Consider the following 12,263-nt stretch of genomic DNA (forward strand, 5'->3'; position numbering starts at 1 on the left):
TTTGATTTCTAAGTGGTGTTTTTCAAAGAGCGGGTTGTGACCCATGAGTAAGAATTCACAGCTAACATTTTTAAAAGAATGCAGTAAACAGAGCTTCCCCCGCCAAAAAAATCCACATGCATTCACATAATAAGGATAAGTATTGCTCTGTGAAACTTTGATTTCCATTAGATGTATTTTTCACTTTGGGTCACAGGAAAGCGTGAAAGCCACTACTCTAAGTGTAAGGCATTCCATTTTATCCACCCAACATCTCTTTACTCCAGTCGGACCTGCCGCCAACCCCATCCCAACTCATGGGAGTTCTGGCTGTGGGTCTTTATAAATGCCACTCCTCTCTGACATCCACCTGCTTCCACTTCAAAACCTCCTCGAGACTCGTCCTAGCTGATGAGCCCCACTCAACTTCAGACCCTTCATCACGTCATGCCTCTAACCCCTTACACATGGGTAACCACGTCCTGTCCTGTACGGTCCCTTGTCACCCTCCCACAGGGCTCTACCTGCTCGTGAAGCAGACGACGAGGTCTTTCAATCTGTGCAGTGCTCAAGGCCCACCTCCATCTCGGACAGACACCCTCCCCCCCACCAATTCCCACCTAGTTCGTCTACTCACCTTCCGCTGGGCCTGGTCGCTTATGCGCTGGAAAGAATCCTCTAGCTCTTTTTTCTCTCGTTCCAAATCCACTTGGGCTTGTCTGGCCACGGACACCTGTTTGGTCACCTCTGCATTCTGTAAGAGAAGAACAGTGTCTCGAACTAGCTTATCTCCAGCATAAAGGCCATCTTCCTTCCGGAACAAATGATGGCATTCAGACCGTGAGTGCCCTAGAGTCGGACACAGACATCACTTTCTCACCCAGAAGGAAGCTGTCACCTTCAGATGCTCAACTCTCAACTATTTGCCAAAATGATAAAGATGGGGGATAATGCTAACGCTAGTGGGGTTGGCACCTAAGGTGGAGCTCGAGATAGAGGAGGCCAGGGAGCTGTGGTTTCCAAGAAACGGAGGGGGCGCCAGCCCTGGAGAAGCCACGTGGCCCAAGTCACCGTCTCCCCCGTGCAGTGGGGCCTGCGCATGCCGATGGGGGCGGTGAGGGGCCTACCTTCCGCAGCAGGTCGGCGTGGTTCTGCACCAGCTCGCTGTACTTCTCTTTTAGCTTGCTGTAGCGCTGCTCGTTGGCTTGGGCTTTCCCTGTATTGTCATGGACCAAGGTGAGGGGTCTACACTGGCGGGGACCCTCTGCCCTCCTTCCAATAAGGCAGAACCCCTAGAAGATCGTCCCTCCTTTTCGCAAGCATATATACCTCCTTCTTCCTCGAAAACCCTACTGAAATCAAGTCCTCTGGGAAGTCTTCTTTAATGAACAATTCACCTAATTCAAATCCCTCCACTGATGAACGCCCTGAGCATTTCATGCTCGGCATTTACTTTATCAGAGTTTTTGGTTTTTATGCCACGAATTTTCTTAGGCTCCCTCTCCTTCGTCATCCTCTGTATCCCCATCTCCGTGTTCCCAGCAGGGCCTCAAGTGGGGCTCTCAACCTGCCGGACGCCAACCTGCCCTTCTGACTGGTGACACTGGCATCCACGGTGGCCTCCCGGACAGACTCGAGGCGGGGGCTCTGGCGCCGGGCCTCAGCCTCCATCCAGGGTCTCGCTGGGCTCCGCCCCCCCCACCCCGGCCCGACCCTCACGCCCAGCCCAGTGGCAGCCCCTCACTCTCGATCTCCGTCAGGCTCCGCTGAGCCTTCTCTGTGTCCTCTCGCTTCTTCTTGAGCTCGTCCAGCTCGGCCCGGAGGAACTCGCTCTCGTCGGCCGCCTGCTGCCGCAGGTGCTGCTGCTCGGCCAGCTCGGCCTCCAGCTCGCTGACGCGGCCCTTCAGCTGCAGCATGGCTCGATGGCTCTGCGGGAGGGCCCGGGGATGAGCGCTGGGCGGGCCGAGCGGGGCCGACCTGCCGCGTCTCCAGCGCCAGCCGCATCAACACCTCGGTCTTCCTAAGAAGCCCACTCCCAAGGCCTCATGAGAGCGGACCCCTCTGGTCACAACAAGCCACCCACCCAACAACAACTGGGGGCGACGGCAGGGGAGTTCTGGTCCTGTTAGAGGGGCCTGGGAGCGGTGATGGACCAGCTGGAACGAAGAAGGAGAGGACATTTGCCGGTCCCAGGGTAAAGCCTCAGCACCAGACACTGCAAACTGCCAGCAGAGCTACAAGTCAGACCTTCTCATCGCCAAGTGAGAAGAATAGGTCTCTCACCGCACAGCTTCACAGCCAGCTGGTGATCACAATTATCTCTCACTATCACAGGGCCCCTGGAGCGTGGCTTAAATGCTGCTCTCAAGGGTAAGTGCACTGGAAATGCGTAACGACCTGGTGAAGATGTGGCCCAACAAGGGTGGATGTGAAGCAAATGTAATATTAAAAGCTGTCATGTTCCGGTGAAGCCCAGCTGCGGATCAGAGCCCAATTCATACCTCAGTCTTCATGTTTTCCAGCTGTGCTTTCAGCCCACTGATCTCTCCGTACAGTTGATCAATTAAGTGATCCCTGGGAACAGAAGGAGAGCAAGTTTGCTTCCACTGTGCTTCTATCCCTTGCCTTTTAAATGCGAGCTAGGAGACCCAGGGAGGAGGTTAAAAGCCGATGTTAATTTGGGAACAATTCTTTGAAATCCTGTAAGTTATACTCTAAGACCGTCAGTGTTTCCAGATACTAATCTACCACCCACAGGTCCATGGGTATTTCAGCCTCATTCGATTTTCCTCTGGGATTTTAAAGGGGCCAGTATTCGAAGGTCAAGACATTTATCGAAGAAGCCCAAGAATTCCTCTTTGGTTGGGTGTGGCAAGTGAGATCGTGGCTTAATTTAGCTTTTGCACCATGTGCTTTAACTCCACAGCCCGGACTCACTTCTCGTCCTTGTTCACGCCGTTCTGACTGTTGAAATTGAAGGGATCGCTGCTGGAGGAGCTGCCAAAGATGTCATCGAACTTGCTGTCGTATGAATTCTGCGGCGACCAGAAAGGAGTAAGGACAAGGTTAGAGACCCAGAGAGGTCTGCGTGGGTCTCACGAGTGCCACGTGGGAACGGATGCTTTCTTAATCTGGTTCAGGTCCACTTACGGCACCTCCTAGGGACCGCAGGGCAGCATGATCAGCCTAGGTCAGCGCTTGGGTTAGAAGGTGGCTGAACTTGTCCCGGGTCCTCCCGCCCTCCCCGGGGGCAACGGGAAGGCCTGAGCTTCCTCCTAAGTGGTCCTCACCTGCTGGGACGCATCCATGTCCATGAGGTCATCCTTCTCTAAGACTGGCTCGCTGTCGGGGGACGAGGCCTCGGCTGGGATCACCACCACGGGGCTGATGTGCTCTGACAGGGCGGAGGCTCGTAGGAAGTTGGGTGGGTTCTGAAAAGGGAAGACGCATCCTCAAACCCTGCCCACCTGCCAGCCTCTAAGACAGCCTCCAGGACTCAGCAGCTCCCTGGGTGTGGCCGGGCACACTTACGTCTGGCAGCTGAGGGATCTGAATGAGCCGCTTGAAGTACTGAAGGTTGCTGGAGCGGTAGAAGAGATCTTTCAACCTAAGGGTGGAGAAAGGCCTGAGGGCTGCTGGGGGCCTTCACCAGCCCTGAGGAGGGGACACCCTGCTTTCCTACTGCCTGCCCAGCCCCCGGGCACAGGCTGCCAAGGAGATGGCCTCCATGGTTCTAGGATGCAATTATGATGCTGCAGGGAGAGATTATTTATAGCCAGTCCTCACTGAGGAAAGAGTAATTCAAACCACAAAATCCTTTGGAAGAGTAGACAGTCCAAAAACTAATTTCTGCATCACCGTAGAATATATGCTGTTGTTTGGCAGATGTATCTTCCTAGGAATGTTTGGCTTAGAGTAATATTAAAATAAATTTCTGAGGATAAACCAACTAATGATACGAAGAGGGAAGGGAACTTAATTACTAAGGTAGATCTCTTTTTAATGAATTCCCCTTATTTGAGCGCTATGTGTTATCTCCTCAACTAGACTATAAGCTTCTAGAAGGCAGAGACTGGGCCCTGCTGAGCTAGGTTTAAAGTAGTACCGGGCCAGCCATAAAAAGGAACGAAATTGGGTCATTAGTAGAGTCGTGGATGGACCCAGAGAGTGTCATACAGAGTGAAGTGAGTCAGAAAGAGAAAAGCAAATATCGTATATTAACACATACATGTGGAATCTAGAAAAATGGTATAGATGATCTTATTTGCAAAGCAGAAATAGAGACATAGACGTAGAGAACAAATGTATGGATACCAAGGGGGAAAGGGGTGGGGAGGGAGGAATTGGCAGACTGGGATGGACACATATACATTATTGATACTATGTATAAAATAGACAACTGATGGGAACGTACTGTATAGCACAGGGAACTCTACCTAATGCACCGTGGTAAAATGGGAGGGAAGTCCAAAGGGAGGGTATATCTGTTATGTGTGTGGCTGATTCATTTTGTCGTGCAGTGGAGGCTAACAGAACATTGTAAAGCAGCCATGCTCCAATAAAAATTAATTAAAAAATAAAAATAAAGTAGTACCAGGCATGGAGGAATTACTCAGCAATATTGGTTGAAGAAAAACCATTTATACTGTGTCCTAATCTTGGATGAATATGGGAATAAAGAAACCCCAATTTTTTCTCTTCCTCAAGTCTCCATTTTGAATCTAAACACTGAAGGCCAACAAAACTGAGGGCACCAGACATATTTTCTGAGATATAATAAAAGAGGGTCAGGGATCTCAGCACCCTCTCTCTGCAGCACAGAATTTTCTCCAGCTCAGCCCAATAAACGAAACTCCTGGGGTCTCACGATAACCCTTCAGACCCCAAGGTTAGGACTGTCCCTGTGACATCACTGTTGCTTTCCCCGAATTCGGGGACATTGAGGCCTCAGCCGCCGTGTCTGTGGAAGAGAAGGTGAGGCGGCACTCATGGGAAGTGCTTTTATAAGCTCAAAAAATGAAAGGAAATAGAATCACCTGACCATACGTTCCCCGCTTTCTGGGCTGGAGCCAACAGTAATAGGCTCTGCTGCTTTCCTAAGCTACTGGAATTTAACATTCCAGGAAATCAGCCCCAGGGCCTGTCTCCTAGCATTTAATAAGTCATTTATTATAGAATAAACATACGAGGCTTTTCAAACGGAACAAGGAAACCGGGAGGATAGCACAACCCCGAACTTGCCCTCTCTGATTGTTGCTCAGGAACCAGCAAAAGAAGCCTAAGCTTGGGATCCGGGGGGTGGGGGTGGGGGGGCGATGCTTTTCCTGCAGTCAAGGGTGAAGAAATTAACAAGGAAAACATCATGCTAATGCTTTTCCCGCCCCGCCCCGCCCCGCCCGCAGTCCTCCTGTCTCTCCCTTCATTCCGTCCCTTCTTCTTGGGGCATGCTTGATTGAAAGATGAGCTGGACTTCTCATCTCGTCACCAATTTTCTTTCCCAAATGCACCAGAATAACTTGCCCTTTTGTCAGACAAGCTCTTCCTCTTCTAGACTAGCTGATTAGCTTATTAATTCATTCAAACATGACTGAACACTATAGGCTTAATTGACTGCTGTGAATCAGTTGCTAGAGATAAAATAATGGGCAAGACAGTCAAACAAAAATAAAGTCATCCTAAGAACTAGGAAGGAAATAAACAGGGTGCTGTGATGGAGAATATGAGGGTGGGGTTGGAGGAGCAGAAGGTAGGGAAAAAGACCCCAAATGAGGGGCCAGAGACTGCCTTTGTGTGGGGGTGACTGAAGATGACCTGGATGGAGCTGGCCAGGCTGGGAGAAGAGCATACTGAGGACAGGGAACAGCAAGTGCTAAGCCTCTGAGCGCAGGCTATGTTCCGGGAACTGGAAGAGGGCCTTATGTGGCTGAAACACTTGGAGAGCTGGAGACAAGGTCACAGATGGCGGGCTGGGGCCAGATCATGTAGGGGCCTTGCAGACCACAGAGAGGAGCTTCGAATTGATTCTCAGTGTAATCAGAAGCCATTGAAAGGTTGTAAGCAAGGGATTTATGTTTTTACAACTGCTGGGTGGGGACAGGATTGCAGGGGGCAGGAGCTGAAATCCAGAGCATCCCGTCCATATCGGAGGGTCCTGGTAGACAGCAATGGAAGTTGAAGAGATGGGAGGTATGACCAGAGACAAGATCTCTTTGTCAATTATCACCTGAACTTGCTAATAGATTGGACATGGGGAGTGAGGAAAATGGTGAGTTCCGGATCTCTGTCCTAAGTGGATGGTGGGCAGCATTTATTGAGATAGAAGGGAAAGAAAAAGGTTTTTGAAGAAAACCTAGAGTTTAGTTTGAGATGTAAGTTTGGTATAGTGATGTCAAATAGACCACTGGGGATGTGAACCTGGAAGTCAGAGGTAAGGTTCGGCTGGAGTTGTATCTTTGGGAGTTGTCAGCATGTATACGGTATAAAACCATGAGAACTTAGGGAGAAGAAAGACGGAAGAGGATGAAGCCCTGGGAATAAAGCAGGATGACTGAATGAATGAAACTGTCTTTCTCTGTGAGATTTATTAGAGAACCGATAGCTTCCCCAGCCATTGGTAGGTTTGCTGCCATCTTCTTTTTCCTTCGCTTTTTAAAGCATTAAAGCAGATACCCTCGCCCCTCGATGATTTAAAAGCAAGTGCTTCCTGCATGGATTAATTGACTTTATAGCACTTTTAGATTCGCCTTCCCTTCTCTCACTTAAGCCGCTTACTTTGTGAACTGCTCCATGAAGCGGTCCCGGTGGCCTTGCAGGGTGTCGGCTGGAAGACCTGGAAGAAATTGGAAAAGACTGAGAGGGAACAGGAGGACCAGAGGGCAGGCAAGACACAGCAGGAAGGGACCATCCCTCCTGGGGCTGGGGGCCAGCCCTGCAGGAAGGCATTCTTGACCTAGAGTTGCCCTGGGGCTGGTAACCAAGAGGGCCCAGTGGGGCCAGCAGGGACTCTGGGGCTACTTATCAGTCAAATCTTTCCTTCTGTTTGCTCCTGGACTGCAAGCCACTCTCGGCAGAGCAGGATGGAAGTTACGTCCCTGACTACGGCAGCGGTGACCTGACCCAAGCAGCAGGGTGGACCACGGCAGGCCCCAGAGGGGGGCTCTCTCCCAGGGGTTGTGTGCAGTGGGCACACTGGGTGAGGCCCAGCACAGACATGAGTCTGGGAGAGATCCAGAGAGCCTGCCAGAGACAGGCAAAGACCGCAGGACTGAGACCCTTGGGTTCAGGGGTATATGGGAACTCTCTGAACTATCTCTGCCACTTTTCTGTAGATCTCAATCTATTCTAAAAGAAAACGTTTATTTTCAGAAAAGCATATACTGTATGGAGCATCCCTTTTGCCCTGACCACACAGTTCTCGAAGGTCTTGTGTATTGCTCTGCCTTTAAAGAAGGCCTTTAAACCCGAATAATTACCTGTCTCTTATCACAACTCACCACTTTATAGAAGGAAGTGGGGATGTCCTAGTGTGCAACTGGTTCTGTAGTATCTTAGGAACAAGTTCATCTGTATTCAGAGCTTCTACGCAACTGCCTGCCTTCTTTTCTTGGGATTTAGTCTACCCTCTCTGCTTCCTTCAGGCATGCCCCCCTGCTCCAAAACCCTTCTAACCCTTGAACATAGAATTCCAACCTCCCTCCCACGAAACCCTCCTAGATTAATGACAGTGACGCTGCTTCCCTTGTTCTGGTCTAAATAACCAGATCTACTCCTTGTCAGTGACCTGTTCCAGAGTACCCCGTGTCCTAGACTTCTGCAATAAAACCTTGCTAATATCCATTTGAGTCTTGATTTTTCTCGGTTTTCCATCATCCATGCACTCTGAATGTGTATACCCTTCACGATGGCCACCTCACAGTGTGACCCAGGGACCACCCACATCTGATTCATCTGGGATATGGTTTAACAATGCAGACCCTGAGGAAGCAGCACCCACGCACATCGTTTTCAATAAGAAGCACATAAACGGATAAGAACTTCCACAAGACCAGTAGTTTCCAAAATACATTCCGCGAAACCATCCCAAGGATCTGTGGCTAGGGAAGGTATGGCCTTCCATTTCTTTGAGCAGCCCTGTTTTATATTTTACATTTCTCCACAAAAACCCACTTGTACGAAGAGGCTGCGTTGATGAACTCTTTGGAAACTGCTGCCTTTGCTCCTGTGGGTCTAGGCCAGGTCTGTTCTCATCTGTGTGGTCTGGAGACTACATGACACATATGGATGGAGACGTGGTCAAGCTGGAGGTGGAGGGTGAGGGCCATCCTGAGTCACTGCTCTGGAAGGCCAGGTGCTTCCCTGAGCGCAACAAGGCTTGGCCCTGCTCTTCTATTCTCAAGACAGCCGGGAGCTCCAGGACCTTCTGGATCAGGAGCAGAAAGCCAAGGGCACTGGGGGGGAGCTGCTTCCCTCCAGGGACAGCCTCAGGCTGTGAACCTCTTTCCGGCCAGAAGCTTCCAGAGATCAAGGCTGGTATACTCACAGGAGTGGAGTTTGAAGAGAAGTTTGACAGTGTAATCATAGAGGTGGCTGCAGTCCAAGATGACCTGGATCAGCGGGGCGAGGCGGCACTGCCCAGCTGTTGTCACTGACACGGAACGGGACATGTCCAGGGAGTTGAACACTAGGGGACAGAAAGGGGAGAGGCAGCAGAGCTGGGAAATTAGAGGCGACCTTCTCAGACGGCAGAAGGCAGGAGTCTAACACACGAGGACCTATTCTGTGCAATCATGATCTCATGTAATGCATTTAACCCTTTCAACACTCCTATGGGGTAGCTAAGAGTATCCCCATCATACAGGGGAGGAAACTGAAGGTAAGTAACTTGAAGGTGGTCACAAAGCCAAGAAGCGGTTTTGCTGAGAGATGGTGAGTTAAAAGCCAGAGCCCCTGTGGCCAGCGACGGCTAGACCAGGAGCCTGTGGCCCTGGCAGCCAAGATGCTCTGTGTGTCACAAACAGGTGAAATGTGGGGAAACTACCAAACATTGATCAGAACACGAAGAAGGAAATAATTCAGCCTTGGCTTCCTGCTGGCTTGTCACAGGGTTCTTGGAACACCACAAGGGGGGAAATGCAGGAACCCTGGTGGACAATTGGAGGAGAGGCTGCGAGGACCCAGGGCAAGGAGCCAGGAAGAGGACGAACCATCAGGATCAAGGCTGACGGAGGTCCTTGGGGGAGCCGGTCAACAGAAGTACTGCCCTCCACTCTCCCGGGCTCCAGAGAGCAAGCTGCTCCCACAGACCCCTCCACGTTAACCCCCTGCCCCTCGCTCCTAAACCAAGCAACTAGATGCCTGGCCGTGGACCCTGAGTGCACACCACTGGCCAGGGCTGATTTCCTCCCTGCAGAGGCTGCCCACCACCTCCGGAGTCCCTGCACGTGGCCGGCACCAAAAGACTTTCCCTGCAGTCCCTCAGCGAGTGGGACTGCCCCGGAGAAAAGCCCAGAGCCACTGTGTTCGGCCTTCCCTGGCTGTACTAGTCCCTGTTAACAGGCTTAGTCTGGCAAGTGAAATAAAAAAAAAAAACCCAACGGTTCTAATTAAAAGGCAGCTTTTCTTCTTGACACAAATTAAAAGCAGCTGTCACTGCGAGGCGGCCATCCCCAAATCTCCTGGCTTCCTTAGGCTCCACGCTGGCAAGGAATCCCAGGCTGCTCCATCTCCCGGCCTGCCCCATCTCCCGGCCTGCCTGCCGCTTTCCAGGAATGCCCCTTGGCATCTAGAGCTGTGTGACTGTGGGCAAGTTACTCAACCTCTCTGTGCCTCCAGATGCTTTTCTGTAAGATGCAGATGGTTCTAATAGCACATACCTCTTAAAGGTCTTGTAAGGAGGTCTCGTAAGGATTAAATGAGAATGTCCTATAAAGTTCATGGCAACGTGCAGTGGTCCTTCCCATTTGCTTTGAGATTGATTAAAATCACCTGGGGAAATTTGAAAACTACTAATGTCTGCCTGCAACTCCTCCATGCCTCCTTCTTTTTTAATTGGTCTGGGGTAGGGTTGAGCCATTAGTGGGTTTCAAAAGCCCACCAGGTGATTCTAATATGCAGCCAGGGTTGAAAGCTATTTTCTAGCTCAGTGCTTCTCAAACTGTAGCATGCATCAGAATCCCCCCATAGGATCACTCCATTAGAATTCTGTGATGATGGAAGGGCTCTGTACGTGTGTCCAATATGCTAGCCGTGTGTGGCTGCTGAGTGCCTGCAACGTGGTGAGTGCAACTGAGGCCCTGACTTTTGAATGTTACTTAATCATAATTAATTTAAATAGTCACACGTGGCCAGTGGCTACCCTGTTGGACAGTGCAGACTTGGGGAGTTTGTTAAAACAGATGGCTGGGCCCCACCCACAGAGATTCTAATTCAGAAGGTCTGGGGTGGGACCCGAGAATGTGCATTTCTAATACGTTCTCAGGTGATGCCGATGTTGCTGGTCCAGGGACCACACTTCGAGAATCACTGCAAGTGCACCAAACAAATGTTAATTGTAATTGGCCCACGTTTCCCGCAGTTGAAAACGCAGGGCCTCCTTCCGAAGGTTCTGGTCCCAATCTTACAGGGTCACAGACTAGGACTCAGAAGCTGGACAGACTTCTTCTAATACCAGCTCTCTCGATTTCTGTGGCTCACAAGAGGTGACTGAGGATGGGGCGCGGGTGGGGAAACGTGCAGAGGACGCTCTTGATTCCAAATCACTGCTCTGTGGGGAATGAGAAAACCACTGCCATTTCACCATGGAAGGGTTTGTGCGAAGACTTGGGGGAGCTCTCTCTAGAAAACTCTAGCTAATTCTCCCCAGATAATTCCAGACCATTCAGCTGGATGTTGACAGTATTTTTTTAAAAATAAATTTATTTATCTATTTATTTTTGGCTGAGTTGGGTCTTTGTTGCTGCGCACGGGGGCTACTCTTCGTTGCGGTGTGTGGGCTTCTCATTGCAGTGGCTTCTCTTGTTGCAGAGCACGGGCTCTAGGCGTGTGGGCTTCAGTAGTTGTGGCTCACGGGCTCTAGAGCACAGGCTCAGTAGTTGTGGCTCGCGGGCTCTAGAGCACAGGCTCAGTAGTTGTGGCTTGCGGGCTCTAGAGCACAGGCTCAGTAGTTGTGGCTCGCGGGCTCTAGAGCGCAGGCTCAGTAGTTGTGGCTCGCGGGCTCTAGAGCACAGGCTCAGTAGTTGTGGCTCGCGGGCTCTAGAGCACAGGCTCAGTAGTTGTGGCTCGCGGGCTCTAGAGCACAGGCTCAGTAGTTGTGGCTTGCGGGCTCTAGAGCACAGGCTCAGTAGTTGTGGCTTGCGGGCTCTGGAGCGCAGGCTCAGTAGTTGTGGCGCATGGGCTTAGTTGCTCTGCGGCATGTGGGATCTTCCTGGACCCGGGCTCGAACCCGTGTCCCCTGCATTGGCAGGCAGATTCTTAACCACTGCACCACCAGGGAAGCCCGTTGACAACATTTTATGAACTCTGTCCACCTGTTGTTTCTTCACTGCTGTTAATCCAGAAAGCAAGCATTCTAAACTTGGTTGTCGAGCACTTGCTATATGCCAGGAATGGGGCTGGAACAGAGGTGAGCAGGCATGGTTCCTGATTTTTGAGGAGGAGCTCAGCGTCTATTGCTAATAACCCAAGTGATCAATGCATATGGAAACAGAGCCGGGTATCATGGGATGCCAGGGCAGAAAGGGTGACTGCGCAGGCCACCTGGGCAGAAATACACCCTGAGGGCCAGCCCAGCTGAGCAGCAGACAGGCCTGGGCCAAAGGACCAGCCAGTGCTGGGGCCACAGTCTAGGGTCTGTCAGAGGCCGGAACTATCTTTGGACTCTTGGAGGCCTGGGCTTAGCGGGGAGGCCAGCAGGGTGGGGACCGCAGTCTTTCCGCTCACGTGAAAATGCCCTTGGGCTTCAGCCCCTCCCTGCACCAGGGCCAAGAGAACAGGCACGGTGTGGGCAGCTCCATCTCCCTGGCCCTGAGCTGCACAACTTGTATGGAGACGGGGGCTAGGCCAGCTGGTCCAAGCAGGGAACCAGGCTGGGGGTTAGGTGATGCCCAGGAAAGCCTGGGCCAGACAGGAGGGAGAGACTCACCAGTTTGGAAGAGGTTAAGTTCACACTCCAGGTAGTCGAACATTTCCACTGTCAGCTGGAAACTGGACCCAAGAGGAAAGACAGCTTAGACTCCACGGCCCGAGGCCAGCGCTCCCCCTGTCCCTGCCGCCAAGCCCTGTACTGC

The 12,263-nt window shown here is 51.4% G+C and overlaps 1 protein-coding gene across 3 annotated transcripts in view; it reads right to left on the reverse strand.

Moving 5' to 3' along the window:
* The window catches only part of HIP1 (huntingtin interacting protein 1), a 152,786-nt gene that overhangs the window by 24,122 nt on the left and 116,401 nt on the right, over positions 1–12,263 (reverse strand). For all 3 annotated transcript variants that reach the window (XR_005016555.1, XM_036826525.1, XM_036826526.1), the window contains exons 7-16: positions 12,119–12,180; positions 8,519–8,659; positions 6,751–6,808; positions 3,511–3,586; positions 3,270–3,410; positions 2,917–3,014; positions 2,481–2,553; positions 1,724–1,907; positions 1,107–1,195; positions 617–733 (exon numbers count right to left, since the gene is read on the reverse strand). Coding sequence is in view for 2 of the 3 variants with exons in the window: in XM_036826525.1 (XP_036682420.1) it covers positions 617–733; positions 1,107–1,195; positions 1,724–1,907; positions 2,481–2,553; positions 2,917–3,014; positions 3,270–3,410; positions 3,511–3,586; positions 6,751–6,808; positions 8,519–8,659; positions 12,119–12,180 (1,039 nt within the window). In the remaining variant the exon portion in view is untranslated. The remainder of the gene's footprint in view (positions 1–616; positions 734–1,106; positions 1,196–1,723; positions 1,908–2,480; positions 2,554–2,916; positions 3,015–3,269; positions 3,411–3,510; positions 3,587–6,750; positions 6,809–8,518; positions 8,660–12,118; positions 12,181–12,263) is intronic.

This window comes from Balaenoptera musculus, chromosome 15, assembly GCF_009873245.2.
Source record: "Balaenoptera musculus isolate JJ_BM4_2016_0621 chromosome 15, mBalMus1.pri.v3, whole genome shotgun sequence".
Classification (NCBI taxonomy): domain Eukaryota; kingdom Metazoa; phylum Chordata; class Mammalia; order Artiodactyla; family Balaenopteridae; genus Balaenoptera; species Balaenoptera musculus.